A 20,795-nucleotide genomic window follows, 5' to 3' on the forward strand; every position below is an offset into this window, starting at 1 on the left:
AAGAAAAAAAAGGAAGAGAAAGTGATTTTCTTTTTTTTCCAGGCAGACAGACAGTGCAGAGGGGGGTGAGGAACATTGTGTCCCTCCTGGTGGCTTGGTGGTGGGGTCTTATGTAAGGCTGGTTTCTGCCTGGCAGCAGAGCAAAGCTCCACTGACAGTGTCACACTGCTAATTAATACACACCAGCTAGAGGTTTGCCCTCATTGGCTGCTTGTGTGTGTTTACTGGAGATTTTGTAACTTGGTAAAATGATGCCCATAAGAATATTAAAGTGACACAACTGCATTAAAATATAAACATATTGTGAGTGTGGGATATTTTATTTCATCTCAGCGTTTGGTATTTTGAGGGGACACTCCAGATGAGACCCAAGGCACCCACTTAAATTGATATGTGTAATGGGAGTAGTAATAGCCTGAAAGCTGCACACTTTTTTTTCTTAATGTGCATTAAAAAAAAAGACACTGATTTATTAAACATGACCAAATAAAATGTTCCTAGAGAGAAGAGAGAGAGAGGAGATGGTGAAATACAGTGAGATGGTTTTTGAGTGGCGTATTTGTCACAGCAGCTTTGTGCCAGTGCTCTGAGCTAAATGCTAACGTCAATGAACCAAGATTCATTGCACGCTGCTAATGAAAATAAAATGGCAGCAAGCAACACTGACAGCTTTACACTTTTAAATGTAAGTATTTGGTTTGAGCTCAGTTAAACAGTTAACGGCACGACTGTTAAAACCAAATGGCCTTGAAACCTCAAGTCAGGAGCACAGCAAAGACGCTCTGACGCGGTTAGCATGGCTACAAATAAAAGCTATATAGTGTAATGCTTGAGTCTGAGAGACAGTAAGCTGTATGTCACATAAGCATCAGTGAAGTGAGTGCAGTCTTTATATCTTCCCATGTGGATCATGTGTTTTAAGTCAGACAAAGTCTTACATTTGCTGCCGCACATATGACAGATTTGTTGTTGCTATTTGTTGGTACCTACGATGAACAATAAGATACTTCCACACACTGTTTCTCAGTCCTCCCCCTATTTTCAATCGTTAGTTTAGTTCACTGACAGGTCCCTGAAGGCATCCATAGGTCAAGCTGACAGTAGAGTTTAAGATCTGCCGGTATGTTGCACGCATGGACTGTTAATCTTAAATTCCAACAGAATAAAAAAGTGACAACTCTATTTGTCATTGTGAAACACACCGAGTCATTCCTGCACTCTGCCCACTTTTCTGTGGAGGAAAATGTGTCAAAATATAATCTACACAGCTTTTCGTCAACAGCTTTAACTGGGACAATTTGTTCAGTAAAATGTAGTTCCACACAAAACCGTCCAATACCAGACTAGAAATTCTGTCAGGGAACATGTTTTGCAGTATTTTGGGATCTCTTATGTCTGTGCATGAAGTCCTAGAACCAGGAGGCGGTTAGCTTAGCTTAGCTTAGCAATCTTAGCAAAGACTGGAGGCAGAGGGAACCAGCTGACCTGGCTCTGTCCAAAGGTCAAAAGTCAGTCTGCTCCTCTAAAGCTCACTAATTAACACTAAAACTAACAATGAGACTTTATGGGCTATTTCCATGTGTGTGCAAGTGCCCAATGCCTGTATGTGCGCAGTCCATTAAAGCAGACAGATGTGTGCACCGATTCGATTTGTCATTTAACATTAAGTCTGTGAACTCTACTGCAGCATAATGCAACAGAAATTAAATCCTCACCTATTTCCTGTAAATTCAAAATAGTCACATCATCATCTTTGCCTCGTTTTATGTGACAGTAGTGAAAATGAGGCATTGTCTAAATCTGTCGTGTTGTGTGCTCGGGATGATTTTTTTTCTTGAGCAAATTTCTTGTTTTTCCCAAATGATGCAGAAATGGCTTGATACAGTGAATTGTGCATGTAGCTGCTGTGAATGGGGGAAAAAGTTCCTTGGGGGAGCATCACCCCTGAATATTGACTTAAGTTGGGGCTAAGCCCCAAATGTTTACAATGTCTGGCTCCGCCCCTGCGTCCTGACCTCCCTGCACTCACTACACAGTCTTTTCTGGAGACGCGTGGCTTGGCAGGAAGTCATTGGCTCAGTATGAGTTTCCTGCCTCGGCCTCCGTCTGCAATAAAAAACACTAACAGAGAGAGAAAGTGTCGGCCGGAGAGTTCAGCTCCTCACTCTCCACAGGATGGAGGTGGGATATCCTCCTGTCTTGACGCACGGTCAGGAGGTTATTTGACTCTGTGCCAAGTGCATGACATTCCAGTGAGTACGGGAGAAGATAGTGAAGTCATATGAAACTTTTATGTTATAAAATCAATATATTAAAAAAATAAAGTGACCTTATATAACATCCCAATATCCAGTGGTCAAATGTTACAGCAGCTATTCCACCGTTACATAGGGTTGCTTTAAAGCATTTCTGAAAGTATAGATAATATATTTTTCTGCTTTTAACTTTATAGTACTAGTAGATAAAAGGTAATTCTGTAAGAAAAATATTATATTTTCATAATTTCATTACTATTATTGCAAAGAGAAGCATGCTGTTTGTCATTTAGGCTGCATGAACCGTTCTTTGTGGGAAGAGAAAATTTGAGACAAAGTTGTACCTCTTTAAATAAATTCATTTATTTCTGTAGGTTGCTATCCATAATCAGTACAGACAAAAGCAATACTTGACTACCAGATTTTATAAATCATTATTATCATCTCTTGTGAGCATCACAATAAACAGTATATTGATCTATGTACAATGGAAGACAACGACACATTCAAACTGAGTCAGTCCAAGATCAATCTGTAAAAGAAGAATCTGTCCATGGACACAGAAATGAGGGGGAAAGCGCTTTGAGACATGTCAAGAAACAGAGTTCCCAGCGACGAAAACAAAACACTTGGCAGAAAGAGAAATTTACAAGGAGCAAAAACAGCTTCTGCTCGCCACGAAAAGAAAAAACAAAATCATCGATGCAATGTTACATTTGGTTCCACGGTTGTAAACTAGATTGTATTTATGTCACTATTGCATATGCCATTAGGTAAAGTGTGTCAACAAGGCAAAGAGATCTCTATAATAAAATAGACAGAGTTTTTTTTTTTCATAGTCACAGAGACTGTGAGGGAGAAAAGCATACAATACACTGTACAACCCCAAAGCAAAAAAACCCATCCCCTTTTTAAAAATCGGTAGCCAAAGTCTTTACACAGGAATATCATTGCAACATAGGTAAAATCTAAGTACTCTTTTTAGTTAAACTCTTTCTATGTACACAATATACACATTCAAGACTCTGAAGATAAATAGATACCACCGTGGTACAGCTCCAACATTACTTAACTTTGTCAAAACCGCCCCCCCCCCACCCACCCACCCACCCCACCACATTATGTTTCTGCGGTGTTCCCACCAGCTCAGCGATACATTCAGACATGGTTGAAAGTTTTACAATCTAATGTACACTAAAGGGGTTTGTGAGCCGGTCGGAGTCAGCACAGTGGACGATGCAAAGACTACAGAATGGGGGATGTCGACAGAGGGCTTTCAGATGAAGTTATTACACATGCTCTGGCAGCCATTTTGGAGGTTGACAGCTCTCGGGAGGCAGCTCTATTTAACTTTTTCTTTTTCTTTTTTTAAATGTGATTTGTGACTGGAGATAATTTCTCTATTGATTAAAATGTTTAGTTTCTCTTAAAAAAGTCTAACAACAAATGAAAAGTTGAATTTATCAGCATTAAGCCTTGTTAAAGCCTTGGTGTGAGTAACTTAAGTTAGCCAATGTTTGCTAACGTTAGCTAATGTTAGCTACGCTACATGTTAGCATTTAGCATTATCCCAAACCTACTACTCGTGGCTGCTGTTCAGCAAACGTTTCACAGTCTTACTTTAAAGAAAGACTTTCGTAGCATTTAAAGTAAGAAATAACACATTCGTCTTACAGATTCAGAAGCAATTAACCTCCTAAGACCCGAACTCTTGCATGGCGTGCATTTTAATTTCTCTATGCTATTTAGGCTGATTGGGACCCGAGAAAAATGATGTCCACATATGAGGACATTAGTTTTAAATTTCGATTACTGAGTGGCAGTATAATATCCTCATATGTGGTCACCAGGCCCTTGTTGAGAAAAAGTTAGTATTGTGGGGGTCCACATATGTGGACTCCAGGTCCTAGGAGGTTAAACATTGTTAGTTAATTCCTCAGCCTTACTTGGTCTGGTATGACCTATAGTGTAATTTACTAAAACAGTTTACTGACGTGATGACCCTTCTCTGCTAGTGCTAATATTGTGTTAGCATTTAGCATTATCTCATAACTGTTATACAGTAGTTACATAGTCTTACTTTAACTTGTTATTACATAACTGTCTTCAGCCGGCTCTGCTGCCATACAGTTATATTTTCCAGGCAGCTGACTCTCCAGTGAACCTCCATGATGGCGCCAGATGTGGCTCTTGGCCTCTCTTCTTCTACTACTCTGTTCTGCTCCTCCCCTCATGCACTCGTTCACCAGAAACCGTCTGGACTTTGCCCCCCCCCCCCCCCCCAACCTTGATATTTTTTTCCATAGGCTCCACCCCCTCCATTATCACCTCAGCTAGACAGTTGTACCATCAAATGATATCACAGCAGGGCAGCCGGCGCTGAGCTAAACAGCTGGCTGTAGGTTTGAAGGTAGGAGTGTGTGAGGTTTTCAGGCTCAAGTGACTGAGGAACTGTGGGAGGTACAGTGCATTCAGATGCCTGGTGTTGTGGGGTCTGAGCTGAGTTATAGAGACATGCATAACTCTTAGAGACATTTAGAAATATATTTCTTTAAGTCCAGCGTTTTGATTGGACAAAAAAATAAACTAGGTTAGAATAAATAAGAAATTAGTAATTAAGAAAATACTTTAATATCAATACGATAAATCAGCTCTCAAGCAGCCCCACTGTACTGTACATTTCTGAAATAATATATTTTAATGGTAAACTAGGCTTTTTACTTTCCACAAGAGAATAACAATATAGAGATGTAGGTCCAAACAGACATACCGTAATAGAATATTTATCTGTCATTTCATAGAAAACATAAGGACAATATAGACATTAAGGCATCGGGTAGGTCTTATCAGACATTCATCTTCCAAAAATAAATAAAATATCTAATCTAAATATAATTATGTACTCAGTGTACCTTGGTATCCTTGCTCCCTGGGCCGTGTCTATAGAAGGTTTCCTTGTTCACTGACATACCAGTTGGTCATACTTTCTCAGAAACACACTCGCACACATACAGGTAGTCATCAAACTACCCTCAAGTAAATAAATAACATCTGGGTACCATGAGAGCTTTGTTGTTGTCTGACTATCTTTGCTTCTGTGTTTGTGCCAAAAATTTGGGTCACGGGAGCCCCAATGGCCAATGGCCTCGGAAAGCGCAGGGAACATGAGACACGCACACACACAAAACACAAACACACTTGTCCTGCCTTTAGCAAACTCATGACATGCATAGATGGTGGCATGCTTGTTTCCTAAGCGTGTGTTTCCGTCTGTGTGTGTGTTTGTGTGTGTGTTGCTGAGGGTCCAGACAGTCTTTTAGGGCCACAGAGCCCAATGGGAGGGCAACGTTTTTAAATCCGAGCAGCAGGTTGGTGAAGACGCCAAGTCAGAGGACGGAGGAGTCGCTCAGTCTGAAAGAGACAAGACAGGAAAAAAAATAAGAGGAGAGTTAATGGAAAAATTCAATAACCTCAACAGCCTTTGCTTCACTTTAATTCTACTACATGACAACAGCAGCGGTTTATGTTTACATTCAGCGTTTATCTCACGCCTTTTAAACAAACTTGTGGAGAGCATTTCCCTCATTATACAACATTTACTGCCTTAGTGGGATGCATTGCTTTGCTTCTTTATATAAATATATAAACATTAACTGCATCACAGAGCTGGGACCCGCTCATCAACACATTATAGCCCGGTCGCCCCCACCGCCCCAGTCCTGTGCGTCGTTTTCTGTTCACAACGCACGACAGCCGATTTGCCCGGGAAGCTCTTGAAGGACGGTGGGGGGAAGCTGGCCGGCAACGGTCGTAATTACATAATCTGGGATGTGGAGTGATGGGGGTTGGGGGTTGGGGGGGGACGACAACTCCTGTCGCGCTGCTGTGTTGCTATGGGCACTCGCTGAACAGAGGAGGACCAGTTAGCAGCAGTGTGCAGTACAGTAGCTGATGCATCTCTGATATTATACACACAGAGAGACTGCGGCTGGTTTTAATCAAATTGGTAGTCTGTGTGTGTGTGTGTGTGTGTGTGTGTGTGTGTGTGGTGTGTGTGTGTGTGCGTGTGTGTGTGGAGGGGGAGGGTGGGGACACTGTAAGAAGCGCTAAGAAGGAAGGATTTACTTGAAGTCAGGCTGGTGGTCAAAGGGTGGGACATTGGTCGACTGGAAACCTCCAGGAAGAGCTGGAGGGAGCTGCACAGCTGAACGTGCACGTGAAGGCGGCGCAGGGGCGAAGGAGACAACCTCTAGACAACATCCTCGCTGCAGTCATGTGTCATGAAACCACAGGAGAATTACACGGTCTTTGGGCTGGGACACTTGTGTCACTGTGAGGCTGATGAAGCTCCTTAAAAAGCCGTTGGATAACCTCAAAAATGTGCGGCGGTCAGAGCTGAAAGCGAGGCTGTTTTTCTTAATTCCTGAAAAGCTGCTGCTTTTGGAGCCGTCACCCAATACACATATAAAGAAGAAACGTATCATTAGATCTTTTTATAGATGTTTTTAACAGGAATAAATGATAAACAGGGAAGGATGAAGTGCAGCGGTGTTAAGTCACTAAATCCGAAGATAAGTCCCTGAATCTTATATAATTCTCTATTAAAACACCCAGAACTCACTTGCACATATACACTGATTCTATGTGATGCGTGAGATATTACCATTTGGTTGATTATTGCCTCATGGCTCACAGGGAACATTCCTCTATGATTTTATGGCCAGATTCCAATTAGATTTCTGTTGATTTTTAGCTCAATTACAATAAAAAAAAACATGTGGACATGCCCAAGTGCACAAATGCTGACACCTTGCGTTACGTATTCCCCCAGCTGCTGTCTGGGGAGTAGCCGCTGGCTCTCGTTGATCTACCCCTGGCCGTCTAATCTCGCCTGCGGAGGCTGTAATCTCATCTGGAGCCGTGGCTGGCTAAATGTGGGGAACGCTGGCCACGCAGTTATCTCGCAGCTAGCGCTTCTGTCTGGAACATCCCGGCCTACTTTAGCCCCCCGCCTCCCTGTGCCATGACACACACACACACACACACACACAGACACACACACACACACACACACACACACACACACACACACACACACACACACACACACACACACTGCCTGGAAACTCTGACACAGGAGCCCGCGGTGTTATGTGTGCATGTTTGTTCTCTATATATCAAGTAACATGGCATTTCTGGATTTCTTGGCTTTGGCTTTCTGCGCTGCTTTGCTATGTTTGCAAGATCTCAGCTTCAGTGCAGCTGGATGTAAATAAACCATTTCATAGCTTGTGTGTGTGTGTGTGTGTGTGTGTGTGTGTGTGTGTGTGTGTGTGTGTGTGTGTGTGAATTTGAGCTGGTGTGCAGGGAAGCAGCAGCAATGAATGGACTGAACAATCAAGCTGATGGCTGAAATCAGGTGTCACCTTTACGAGTAAGTCCACAAACACCAGAACAGAGTGTAACAGAGCTCCACAGGGTGATGACGACTCTCTACAGCCCTTATATGCAAATGTCTCAGTGTGTGTGTGTGTGTGAAGAGCAAAGAGCTACACCATCATTCACTATTGATTAATGTGCAGATTATTTTCTTGATTAATCGTTTGGTCAATGAAATGCTTTTAAAAAAAAAGTGACAATCTCCTGAAGACCGATATGATGATGTCATCAAACTGCTTCTTTTATCACGAGCCTCGAGTCTCTATAACATAAGATAGAAATCGATATGATAGATGATAACGATATTATTATCATATCTATATATATAATAATAAAAATAATAATGTGTGTTATTAACATCACATCAACATTTCATTTTGTTATTATTATTGTCAGAACCAGCATTTCACGACACGGCTACTCTGAACATGAAGGAGTGTTTCAGGACTCTGTAAGTCACAAGCTAAACTTGCCACAGACTCTCAAATTTATACATGATCGATTATTGACTATCAAAATAGTTTCTGGTTATTTTTCTGTCAAATAATAACTGTTTCAACTCAAATTTAAAATTCTAGACAAAAACAGGAAAAGAGGGAACTGAGGAGTGATGATGTAAGTCTGAGTGGAGTGTGTGTGTGTGTGTGTGTGTGTGGTGTGTGTGTGTGTGTGTGTGTGTGTGTGTGTGTGTGTGTGAATTTGAGCTGGTGTGCAGGGAAGCAGCAGCAATGAATGGACTGAACAATCAAGCTGATGGCTGAAATCAGGTGTCACCTTTACGAGTAAGTCCACAAACACCAGAACAGAGTGTAACAGAGCTCCACAGGGTGATGACGACTCTCTACAGCCCTTATATGCAAATGTCTCAGTGTGTGTGTGTGTGTGAAGAGCAAAGAGCTACACCATCATTCACTATTGATTAATGTGCAGATTATTTTCTTGATTAATCGTTTGGTCAATGAAATGCTTTTAAAAAAAAAGTGACAATCTCCTGAAGACCGATATGATGATGTCATCAAACTGCTTCTTTTATCACGAGCCTCGAGTCTCTATAACATAAGATAGAAATCGATATGATAGATGATAACGATATTATTATCATATCTATATATATAATAATAAAAATAATAATGTGTGTTATTAACATCACATCAACATTTCATTTTGTTATTATTATTGTCAGAACCAGCATTTCACGACACGGCTACTCTGAACATGAAGGAGTGTTTCAGGACTCTGTAAGTCACAAGCTAAACTTGCCACAGACTCTCAAATTTATACATGATCGATTATTGACTATCAAAATAGTTTCTGGTTATTTTTCTGTCAAATAATAACTGTTTCAACTCAAATTTAAAATTCTAGACAAAAACAGGAAAAGAGGGAACTGAGGAGTGATGATGTAAGTCTGAGTGGAGTGTGTGTGTGTGTGTGTGTGTGTGTGTGTGTGTGTGTGTGTGTGTGTTTTATGAGTTTAGTTAAAAACAGGTCTCTTCTCCCTCCCTGACTCGCACAACTTGTTATGACGGCATCATCTACTGAGCATGCTCAGAGCGAGCTAAGAGATGCATGGCTGCGCAGCCTGGCTCCTTTCGCTTACTGCCTCTTCTTCATCACACACACACTAACACACACACACACATCACCGGAAATGCGTGCGACATAAATAAATATATATATAAAACATGCGCTGCGTGCATCATCTCTGTGACGACATCACTCGCAGTACTACAGACTGAATGACGTTCAGAGGAAGCGGGATTTGAGTAGATGGCCATGAATGCCTCTAATCTGTCCGACGAATTACACACACACACACACACACACACACACACTCGCTGCTGATGGTCATGCTCTCTGCAGCCTGGGGGGCAGCAGATGGCTGGCTGTCATTAGTGGAAGGATAGTGAGTAAGTAGAAATGTGTGTGTGTGTGTGTGTGTGTGTGTGTGTGAGACATATAGTAGTGTGTATATGTTTACATGCTAGCGTGGGCACAGGCAGGGAAATTAGTGTAATGAGAGTGTTTGTGTGTGAAGATCGGGGTAGAGTGGCAGGTGTTTAACCCCCCCCCCCCCACCTCAACTACACACACACACTCTCACACACTTGCCCTCCAGAGATTGGCCATCTGCCATGAGCACTCAGGAGGGACTGGGAGTGTCACAGCGGGGCTCCTCCAGTCCCTCGCCCGCTTTCTACCGACTGTGACGCCTGATGATGAAATTCTGCAGCTCCCTCATGGAGGAAGGAAGCGGGAGCCGCTCGTCGCCGTCAGATGACGGTATTAGGGGATGGAGACGGAGAAGGCTGACTTGGCTAATCTGGGTCTGGTACAGAACGTCCACATGGCTGAGCTGCGGCTAGCCAGGGCTGCTGGAGGAGACGGGCGGAGGTAAACACCACCTCAGGGTCACATGGGCTGGCCCGCTGACAGAACAGGAGGTAAACAAATACCTGACCCTGATGCCAGGCATTAAGACATCTAAGCTGACTCCAGGTGGAGCAGAGCAAAAAGAATGTATCCAGCTGTCAAGAGCTTATGACCACGGGGGTGTGTTGACTGGAAGCAGCGCAGTCACGTTTCACTCTGAAGGGAGCTGTCACATGGGTCTGGGGGGGGGGGGGGACGCTAAATTCCATGGGGCAGTTATGGCGGTTCTTTGATCCTGACAAACAGCCACATCTTCCTCCACAGCGGTGGTATTCAACCAGACGTTACCCTGACCCCGAGAGTCAGCAGGTTTCCATTCCAGCCAAACTGCATTTCACTCAGAGGGCGAACTAATCGGCGGAGTCGAGGCGTGGAGGCGTTTGGCTGGAAAGGGAAACCTGCAGGCTTTTGGGTCAGGGTGGCCGGCGGTCCCCGGGGGGCCACGGGCGTTACGTTCCTGATAAACACATAATTAAAGAGCTCCGCCGGGTGGTGGCCTGGCGCCAGAAGAACCCCCTCCCCACGTACCGCACTTTGACCTCCTTCAACCCGCGTCGCCACTCAGCAGTTGGGACTGAGTGTTCAGTAAACAAGCAATCGGGATCCCAGAATGCACCTTGGTTGAAAGGGGCCCTCACCAATGAGTTTGTTTGTTGCTTTAAAAAGCTGAAGCCCCTCCCCTCCTCTTTCTACTGAGCGTACAAGGCCGTACCCCCCCCCCCCCTTGTCTTACTTCTGCTAAGTGAACAGCCTAATGAGGCAGAAGGGCAGCGGAGTGCACGTGCCATCCTGCCCCATTATGCACGCATTCATTCGCTCTCCCACAAACAGGCAGCACTGGAAAACAAAACAGGCCTCTCTCTCTCTCTCTCTCTCTCTGCACATCCCTGCCAAGTGTTCACGGATGCGAGCTACGCCACTGGAAAAAAAAAGAAGAAGAAGAAGAAAAACACCCCCTGACTGCTCTGCATGTGTACGTGCTACAGTCCACATGTATGTGCGTGACTCTTTTCCCTCCCTCTACGTTCAACCAGCTTCATTAGCACCGTAAACATATTTGATTTGCTCCGCGTAGGGAACATGATGATAACAAACACACACACAAACACACACACAAACATGCGAGCACGTGCTGCTGCAAATTAAATTCACTTTTCAAGCTTAATTCCTGTCCCGTGTGTTCAAATGGAAACGTAATATAACGTCTCCGTCCACACAGCGGCCTCGTGGTGAAATAAAAGCCACTTTCTATTCAAATGGCCTGGAGCCGGTGGGAGGGAGGGAGGAGGGAGGGAGGGAGGGAGGGTGGGTGTGTGGGGTGAAGGGACACACACACACACACACACACAAAAACAGGCCCCTCTCTCACAGCAACTTTTCAAACCTGCTCTGCCAGGAATGTGGACCGTGACATCCAGTTACCTGATGGCCGCATAGCAACTCACCCACTTTGTTGTTTTCCCTCGCTTTCCCCACACACACACACACACACACACACACACACACACACACACACAGGAGTGTAGGTGCTCACAAACACACAATCCAATAAATGGAACAGGGGGGTCAAACTTGGCTTTAATGTCAACACCCTGCCGTCCCTGCGCTCTTTGTTTACACCGTCTGCTACCTTAACCCCCCCCCCCACCCCTCCCGCCACAGCGTTATGTTGTCCATTGGGATATTCTGGGACGTGGTATTGATCATGGGATGGTGGGAATAAGGGGTCTATAGAGGTCAGGTCGATGTGCAACACATCCTAATGCCTACCCAGCTGAACAACACCAAGCGGAAATGCCCCCAGCTCAGTGTGACATTACAACTGACAGGAAGCTTTGACTATCAGCTCAGAGGCATTCCTGTGGTATCACTGCTAATAACAAGCCACAGTTAACCACTTTGACTGACTATCTCAAACCAAACTCTCTGTGGGTTTATCATGCATCTTTTTCTTTTTTCTTTTTCGTTAATTTTGTGCAAAACAAACTAAATCCGTCAGCGTTGGAGTCTACTTGTGTATTTTTGGTGCCTGCAGCCCACAACAGAGGCGGCGAGGCAGCGTCCTGCTCTGTCATGGTGCTTGTTTACTTCAGAGAGCTCTCCAGCCCGGTCACGTTTCATAGCAGCCTCGTGCTGTGTTCACGTGTGGTGGGAAATACCGGGAATTAACAAATATGGAGGATCTGAAGAGCAGTGAAGGAAACATGAGGAGCGGCTGCAGCTCTCCTCTTCCTTTTGACTCTGTTCGCTTTAGTGACTTGCAGCCACAAACCCACCGCTCGTGTTAGAGGATTTGAAAGTGCTCAGGAGTAGGGGCTTACGAGGAGCACCTGAAGGCAGCATCAGCACCACCTACTTATGTGCTTTGAAATCCAGAGACAGTTTGAATTTGAATCTAGAGGAAACACATCCCTGTTTCCTCTCTCCCATTTGACTGCCAGCTGTACAGCAGCTCTCCGTCCACACAGTAGAGACAAAACTGTTTCTATTCAAATTTCTAAAACATATTTATCCCCTCCTTTAAGACAATAACGCCTGCAGTGCTTAAAGCTGAAAGAGGTTAGATGAATTATTCAGCAGACACACATCTGACATGGGCCTCACTCACCTTTGGCAGTGGTGGCAGCCTCTTTGAATCCCAAACAGACATATGGCGTGCTGTGTAATCCATTGATACCCCCTTTGCAGCTGCTGGTGGGTTTGAAGCCAACCAGGTCTTCGCACTTCTCCACGTCCCTGTTGTCCAGCAGGTTCAAGGCGATGTAGTTCAGTCCGTTGGGGTAGCCGGCCGAGCTCTGCCGGTTCACCGGGCTGCCGTACTCCTCGTCGGAGCCCTCGCTGCTCCGGGACGAGATGTTCTCCACGGAGCTGTGCCTCTTCACCGCGTCGCCCCGGGCGAAGGAGGGAAAGACCGGCGTCACGGTGGCGGTGGAGGAGAAGGTCTCGGAGCTGTGGCGCCGGCGTCCCTGTGGATTGGCCCGGATCACCTTGGCGGAGCAGTCGGGGTCCACTGTGGGGGAAGAGGTGGCCCCAAGCAGGAAGACCCCAATGCTTTCTGGGACTCCCTGGTCCTCCAGAGAGAGCCTCCTCTGGCTGCTGGATTTTTCAAAATAAGAGATGTTTAGTGATCATGCAGCTTTTATTTTCACAGTGAATTCACAGAAAATGTGTTTAGGAGATGTTGAGTCTTTCCACCATCTCCACCTCTTCAGAATAACAGCTTACACCAGGATTCACTTCATCAGTGTTTCTAATGCTGACGGTCACACACTTCACTTCACATGCTTTTATTCACTGATTTAAAATGTACGTTTGTTCATTCAGAGGAATTAAAATGCCTGCGAGCTGTTCTTCTAATGACCGACTCACTGTTTCCAGGCTGTGATAAATCACACAGCCAGCCTGTTGTAATAGATGATAATAAATCATAACACTGCTCCCTCCCAAAGCTGCTGCACATACCTGGCTGTGTTCTGAGGAACAAGCTGCGGCGGCGAGCTGGTCATCCCGAACGACATCTCGGTGTAGTCATTTTTCATCTCGAGGCCCTGAGACCCCGTCTGGTAAACGCCGTCCTCCTCAGAGCAGGGGCACATGGACAACACGGGGAGGGGGCCAGGCGCTCAGCAGGAGTGTTCACCTCCTTGGAGGAGTGTGACGCCAGCTCCAGGTTGATGTAGTCAGTCAGGGAGGACCTCCCCGGGCCGCCGCCGCCGCTGGAGCCCAGAGATGAAGACTGGCTCTCTGTGGATACGATGGAGCTGATGCAGCTGAAGTCAATGTTAATGTACTCCCCGGGGCTCCGCGGCTCTCCGGGCAGGGGGTGTTCATTCATGCTGGGCAGGGTCCTCAGGGTGTCCAGGGAAAGCCTGTTGGGCCGGCCCAGCCTCCCCCTGTAGGCCAGGTTCTCCACCCGGCCGTGTCTGACGGGAGAAGGGACCGAGGGGCTCAGCGGAGAGGTGCTGGGCTGCATCACCGAATAATAGTCGGACTCCCCGGCCCTCTGCCTCATGCTCTGAGGGCTCATCAACACATACTGGCAGCCATCTTCGTTCTTTGACGCCTGGAGCTTGGCAGGCAGCGTGAGGGAGCCGCCCTGGTAAGCCGACCTCACCGGCGCAGGTTCACCGGCCAGCAGGCCCAAGTAGTAGTCAGGGGGGGTCTGGAGTGGAGGTGGGTTTCCGGGTGACATGTTCATGTATTCGCCATGTCTGTCTGGGCTCTCCATGGAGGATTTGGAGCCACACCACATTCTCATGTAGCCGTTGTCCTCCAGAGAGCTGCTGCAGGGGGAGTTGGTTTTGTAGCCGCCGCCGCCGCCGGCCCCCGCCTGAGGGTGCACCCTGGGGTTCACAATCTGCTTGGGTGCCGAGACGCACATGGGGCTCATGGGCACGTAGTTGTCTCCCTTTCCAGACTGGGATGCTACACCTGGCGTCATTGGCATGTAGCCATCGTCGCCAAGGTTACTGCTGGAGCTCCTGGAGGAACCGATTTCGATGTCTCCGTAATCCTCGGGGTAGCACACCTTGGGCGAGGCGGAGTGAGAGTTCTGCCCGTGCGCCATCCTCATGAGCGTGTACTCATCCAGGGAGGCGGAGGACAACGGCGCCACCACCCTCTGTTGACGCGGCGTGGTGAGGGAGTGCGTGCGCTTCCTGTAAGCCTTGTCAAACGCCAGATCGCCACCAGCCAGAACCCTGCCGCCGTTCGCGCTCTCCATTATCATGTAGCCACAGGGGTCGCTGATGTCCCGGGACGGAGGCGTGCTGGACAGGGAGTCAGGGGTGTCGCTGCGGGTCAGGGGGAGGAATTTGGGTTCACCTGGGCTGGAGCTGTAGTCGTCACACAGCATGAAGCCGGTGTCGCTGAGGGAGCCGGAGATGGAGGCGCTGCAGCTGAAAGGCCGCCTGGCTTTGTCCGGAGTGGCGATACCAGCCCCGCCTCTGGGAGACATGCTGATGGGGCTGGAGGCGGCTGGAGGGGAGTTGGACACCGGCATGGACCTGCTGTGGTGCAGGTTGGAGGAGGACTCCAGCATCCTGCAGGTGCGCCCGCTGCTGAGGGTGTGAGACCTGCTGAGGTGATTGCCACAGCTGGGGCTGGTGGGACTCCCATTCACAGATATGGACATGGACACGGGCCGGGTCACGCTGCCATCGCCCTCGCTGGCGGTTCTAATCCGGCAGGACGTGAACTTCCTCCCAGGGGACGTGGCGGCCATGCTGTCTGTCCTGGATCTCCTCACCAGGCCCGTCTGGCTGGGGGGGAGGTTGTTGAGGTTGCGTCGCGTGGGCACAGAGATGGGGTTAGTGCTGGCAGACTGGCTCTTGCTCCGCGGCCTGAACTCTGACAGCTCCTTCATGGCCTTCATGGCCTCCAGGATGGTCTCGTGGATGTTCTGCGCCACCACCGAGTCCTCCGCCTGCATCCAGAACTCCCCGGGCCCGGTCACCGCCGACCGGCCCACCTCTATGAAGAAGAAGCTGTCCGAGTGTCCACACCTGCGGATGTTCATGAGCTGTAGACTGACAGCTGCTGTCTCAGAGTTCAGTTTCACAAAGCTGATGGTGCGGCTGGACAGACACAGCCTGTACACCCCAGTGAGGTTCTTGATCTGACCCAAGCCTTTGGATTTCAAGTTGACCTGCCATACCTCCTTGTAGGCAGCTGCTGCGGGGGTAATGAGTCCGTAGCTGGCCTCCTCAAAGCCCACTAAAGAGGAGGTGGATGCAGGGCTGTCGTACACTTTCCCCTCGGCTATTAAATCAGTCAAAACCGTGAACCAGCTCTCCTGCTCCTGCTCGTTGTCCGCAGCCACCGCGAAGTACTCGTCCTTGGTGTAGAGGGCGATGAGGTGCTTGTGTTTGGCGTCGGCCCGTTTGTTTACGCACAGACACGAGTCCAAAGTTATCACCCGTTTGGCGGCGGACTTGTTCCTCCATTTCTTCTCGCTCTCATAATACTCCAGCCGGGCAGGGCATCGCTCCGTCGGCTCCCGCAGCACGAAGAAGCGCCTGTGTCCGTGTTTCTGCTTCCTCAGGTACCCGCACTTCTTCACACCGTTCGTCCCATTAGATAACAGGTGTCCTCCCGTCGCCGGAGGACTTGCCATTTCGCTCCACGTCTCTCTTCAAGTTCCAGATAAGCAAAGTCTTTTATTTAAAAAAAAAAAAAAAAAAAAAAAAAAGAAAAAATAGATTATCTCTCTGCAAAAATAAAACTTTAAAATAACCCGTTTATTATTTTATTTTTTTATCTAATCCATAGCAGACACCGATGTGTGTCCGCGGTCCGCCACGGGAGAAGGAACAGTGGAGCCGCCGGACCAGAGACCGATCTGATCCTGGAGAAAAACAACATGTGACGCGGCTGCTGCTCTAAAAACAGAATAAAACACAGAGTCATAGAGGGGCGGGGCTTCCTGCAGGGGCCGTGCCTGTCCATCATCCGGCGGCGGCGCTGCCCATTGGCTGATTTCATAATTCGCTGCACGCTAGCCCCTCCCCTGCTTTTCCAGCAGCTCTCTCATGTAGAAACTGAAATTAATGTGGAGCCCATTGAATATCAAGAGTTCCTGTCTATCTTACTGTAAACTGAAAGCACAATACAAAAACACACCCACACACACACACATAACTCTGTTTATCTGTTTAAATGCAGCATAGCAACACCGCCATTAAAATTTCTTCCTCTTCTTCTTCTTCTTCTTCTTCTTCTTCTTTTTTTTTTTAAATGTGATTGACAGGCCAACTGAGCCCATTTGGATTAATGAGGATTTGAAATGTGCAGCATAATGCTGGATTGTAACCCCTTCATTTCTCAGGCACCAACATTGTAAACAACCCTGACGTCCCACTTGTTATATAAGGAGCGTTGTGGCCTATTTTTAAACCTGTGGGTATTCCTCTCCAACCGGAACCTGGCGTTTCCTATTTCATTACCTCACCATTTATTCTCTACTTTAACACTACAATGATGTCTACATATGGTAATAATAATCATGACCATTATCCTTTCAAAAATGTTGCTTTTTCCCTTTTTAAAAAAAAAGAAAAATGTTTGAAGAGAGGCTGTGGTTTGATATTCTTTAATGCTTATGCTGCAACTTGCAGTGTATTGTAAAATATGTTCATACTGAATGAGAAACAGACATCTCACAGAGGGGGAATGACTAAAGCAAGTGCGTCAGAGGCGTCTGTGTAACAAGCTGCAGAAATGCTGCCATCATCTGGCTGCTCAGGTTCACTCTGCATACCTGTCCACATAACTCCCCCACACACACACACACACTAAAAAAGAAAACTTTCTTATCTGTGTAAAGGTAGTGGTAGATAACAAGCATTTTGGAGTGACTGTGTTTGGCTGGGAAGGGCCTGTCAGATGACAGGAGGAAGCTCGCAGACATCTGTTCATCAGATCATCTCGGTAATTATGTTAGTAATTCTCCCTGTGATCTTCATGATCATCAGTCAAGTCCGTGTTGGGGGGCAGATCACCCACCAAAACCCCCTCCACATCCGCACAAACACACGCTTGGATTGGTTTTTATAATCCCCCAACAAGCAGATTACACTTCTACCATTGAGGTGTCGGTGAGAATTAGACCGTATATAAATGACTGGGGGGGGGGGCTCTGCGTCTTAATGAGCATATCTGCCCCCTTAAACAAACACATAGATAGATTAAGGGTAATCCCTGCCTTCTCTAATCACTATTGTTCACATTATTGTTATTGTTGGAGGGTGTGTGTGTGTGTTTGTGTGTGTGTGTGTGTGTGTGTGATCTCAGTGACATTTGGCCGTTGCCTATTTTTCTGTTTTTGCACAAGTGTTAATTTACAGGGGTTAAGCCTGACAGCAGCATGTGTTTTCAGCATTAGCAGCCACCTATAATCTGAGATATGAACAAAAACACAAACACCTCCACTGGGATTTAGCAACACGTAGCATTTGACCGCAGAGATAAACAGCCTGGGGCAAAAACAAAGGGAACAAAGAGATTATTGTTGACATTTAACTGGCAAAGACTTACAATAACTTGGCAACAATACAGTGGCAATATTGCTGAATGTTGAATATTGTTGTTTTGCTGTTGTATGTTTTGCAGGCGCTTCATGGGATGTTGCGTACTCATACATTCCCACAGGGTTTATTTCAACACTAATCTGGGTGTTTTCTGTCCCTCTGCAAGTCTCAACTCAGGCATCTTTTATTTGACTCATTACAACTCTCCCAACAAAGCATGCGACATGATTGTAATTTTATTATTCTGTAGATATACTTTAACTACAGCTCGCTCTCTTTTGGTCCATGCAAAATAAACTATCTGTTCCTTTTATGCAAACAGATTCTGAAACCAGCAAAGTGAGACATCAGCAAATTAGGAGCTCCTCTACCTCAGAGGGATATTTTGGGATTCTTTCCACTGCTGGTTAATTTTCAACTCCAGTGTGAGAAAGCTTGAGGACAGACATAGAAATAGTTGAGTAAGAAATAGTTGTAATAGTTGTATTAGGCCTATTAGTAAGTAACAACGATAGTGGTAGCAGTGTGGTATAGAAATAATGGCAATAATAGAGGATAATATAGAGAGGAGTAACTACAGAAACAGGGAAGTTGGTCACTTACATGCGATGACTATCTGAATTAGTAAGATGTTGCTTTGTCAAAATTGAATTTTCAAACGAAGATACAGGTAGAAAAGTAAATAAATTCAGCATCAGCTGTGGCTATCTCAGCAACTAGCTTTAACTGAACTCTGTTTCTTCACTACGCTCACATGCAGCCTCACGTGGACCACTTTCGTCAAAAACCACTCAGCAGTAATGACACCGCCGACCTGCTCACCAGGTCAAGACTGTACTGAGTAGACTCCACCCAGCACAAGCTGCTGGTCCAAACAACATCAAACCAAGGCCTGCCGAGGTCCCGGCTCCTTAGATAACAGGGTTTATTCATTCTATTTGTTTCGAAATGATATGTCTTAGTGTGTAATCACAGTGTAGTTGAACATCGGTGATGACCAAAAATAGAGAGAGATCCCGCTGCTCGCTCCTCACCGGTGACCTTAACTGGTACCACAGGTTTCCAGCTCTTCGGAGGATCAGTAACCGGAGAATAAACTCCTCCAGGCTTAGTGCTTCTAGGTTGCCAGATCCTCACACAAGAAAGCCGCTTTTCACTGTAAACACATACAGATCAGTGTACCACCGGGTCATGAGAGAAGGGTCAGCTCTGAATCAGAGGTTTTACACGTTAACCGCCGCTCTTGAAACACAAAAAGCTTTTTTTCCAGACCTCAACCCCTTTCACACATGCAGTTTTAACTTTTAACACCTCCGGGATTATTGCTCACTTTAAGTGTGTGTGTTTATGACCCAGTGCTTTGTAGTATCTGTAAACCAGATTACGGTGAAAGCTGGTAAATACCATGCATGTGTGTACACATGATTAACTGATCAATTACTCTTCTCAGCTCGATATCAGCTCAACAGGAGATTTCTGCAGTTAAAGATTCAACAGAGAACTCTGAATTATATTGATTGTACGACCACTGTATTACGCTCACATAACTGAATGTATTTGTATGTATTATTAGGTAAGGTTCTGACATATTTGTTCATTTTCTGCTCTCCATTACAATGTGAACAACATCCAGAAACACCTCTTACCCATAGGTCTGGGCCGAGGCTGAAAGTCTTGTATGTGTGAGGTTACTGTACTTGTTAGGTTGCTTAAAACTGAAGCACCACTGACCTCTAGTGGCTTAGGAGAGAAATTGCAAGTGAATGACCTGCCAATTCTGACCTGTTTGTTTTGGCACATCTGCAAAGAAAATGAAACCAACAACAGAAAAGTTGTATAAAATACCAGAAAGATCTGGTTTCCCCGATGGCGAGTCCAGCACTGTCATTTATTCAGTTTAATTTAACCAAATAAACAACTTCAAATGTTATAATATAGAATAATATCGATAAATAGCTACTATTTGTAAGTAGCCTAATAATCATAAGCAATGGGCCCCTGGACACAGATATGTAATGGGCCTCCCCATCACTCAGGAGCAAGACCTACAAATTAAAAGAGGGTGTTGTGGGTCTCTCTTCAGTCATTGTGTGTCTGTTACCTTATAGTGTGTCTTTTCTTAGGCATTTTATATCTCTTTCTGGTCATTCTGCATCTATTTTGCGTCCCCTTCTGGTTTGTTTTGGGCCCTTTTTGTTGTCATAGTGCATCTCTTTATGATCCTTTTGCAACTTTTAATTGTTGTTATTCGTTTTGCACCTCTTTGTAGTCACTGTGGTCATGGGTCTCTCTGTAGTCATGTGTTTCTATTAAGTTGTTATATGTCTCCTTGTGATTGTGCGTCTTCTTTGTCGTGTTGCATCTTTTTCTACTTGTTTTTTGTGTTATTTTAAGTCACTGTGAGTCTTTTCGTGGTAATTTCAATTGACGATCTAACAATAACTGCTACCTTACTTCACACAGATTTCTTTCTTTCTTTCTTTCTTTCTTTCTTTCTTTCTTCTTCTTCTTCTTCTTCTTCTTCTTCCTTTCTTCTTCTTCGTTTTAAGACAGTTGGCTTCTAAAATGCTGCGTCCGTTTTAACTTTCTATATTTCAAAATAAAATGCGCACTAAACAATATGTGCCATTTTTCACACAAA

The 20,795-nt window shown here is 45.8% G+C and overlaps 1 protein-coding gene across 1 annotated transcript; it reads right to left on the reverse strand.

Moving 5' to 3' along the window:
* Positions 1-3,370: 3,370 nt before the first annotated feature.
* LOC130165308 (insulin receptor substrate 2-like) lies at positions 3,371-17,132 on the reverse strand. The gene is given in 4 exon segments (XM_056370464.1): positions 3,371-5,666; positions 12,736-13,223; positions 13,590-13,743; positions 13,746-17,132. Coding segments are annotated over 4 exon segments (3,144 nt in total). The 5' UTR covers positions 16,243-17,132; the 3' UTR covers positions 3,371-5,661.
* Positions 17,133-20,795: the final 3,663 nt, after the last annotated feature.

This window comes from Seriola aureovittata, chromosome 24 (genome assembly GCF_021018895.1).
Source record: "Seriola aureovittata isolate HTS-2021-v1 ecotype China chromosome 24, ASM2101889v1, whole genome shotgun sequence".
Classification (NCBI taxonomy): domain Eukaryota; kingdom Metazoa; phylum Chordata; class Actinopteri; order Carangiformes; family Carangidae; genus Seriola; species Seriola aureovittata.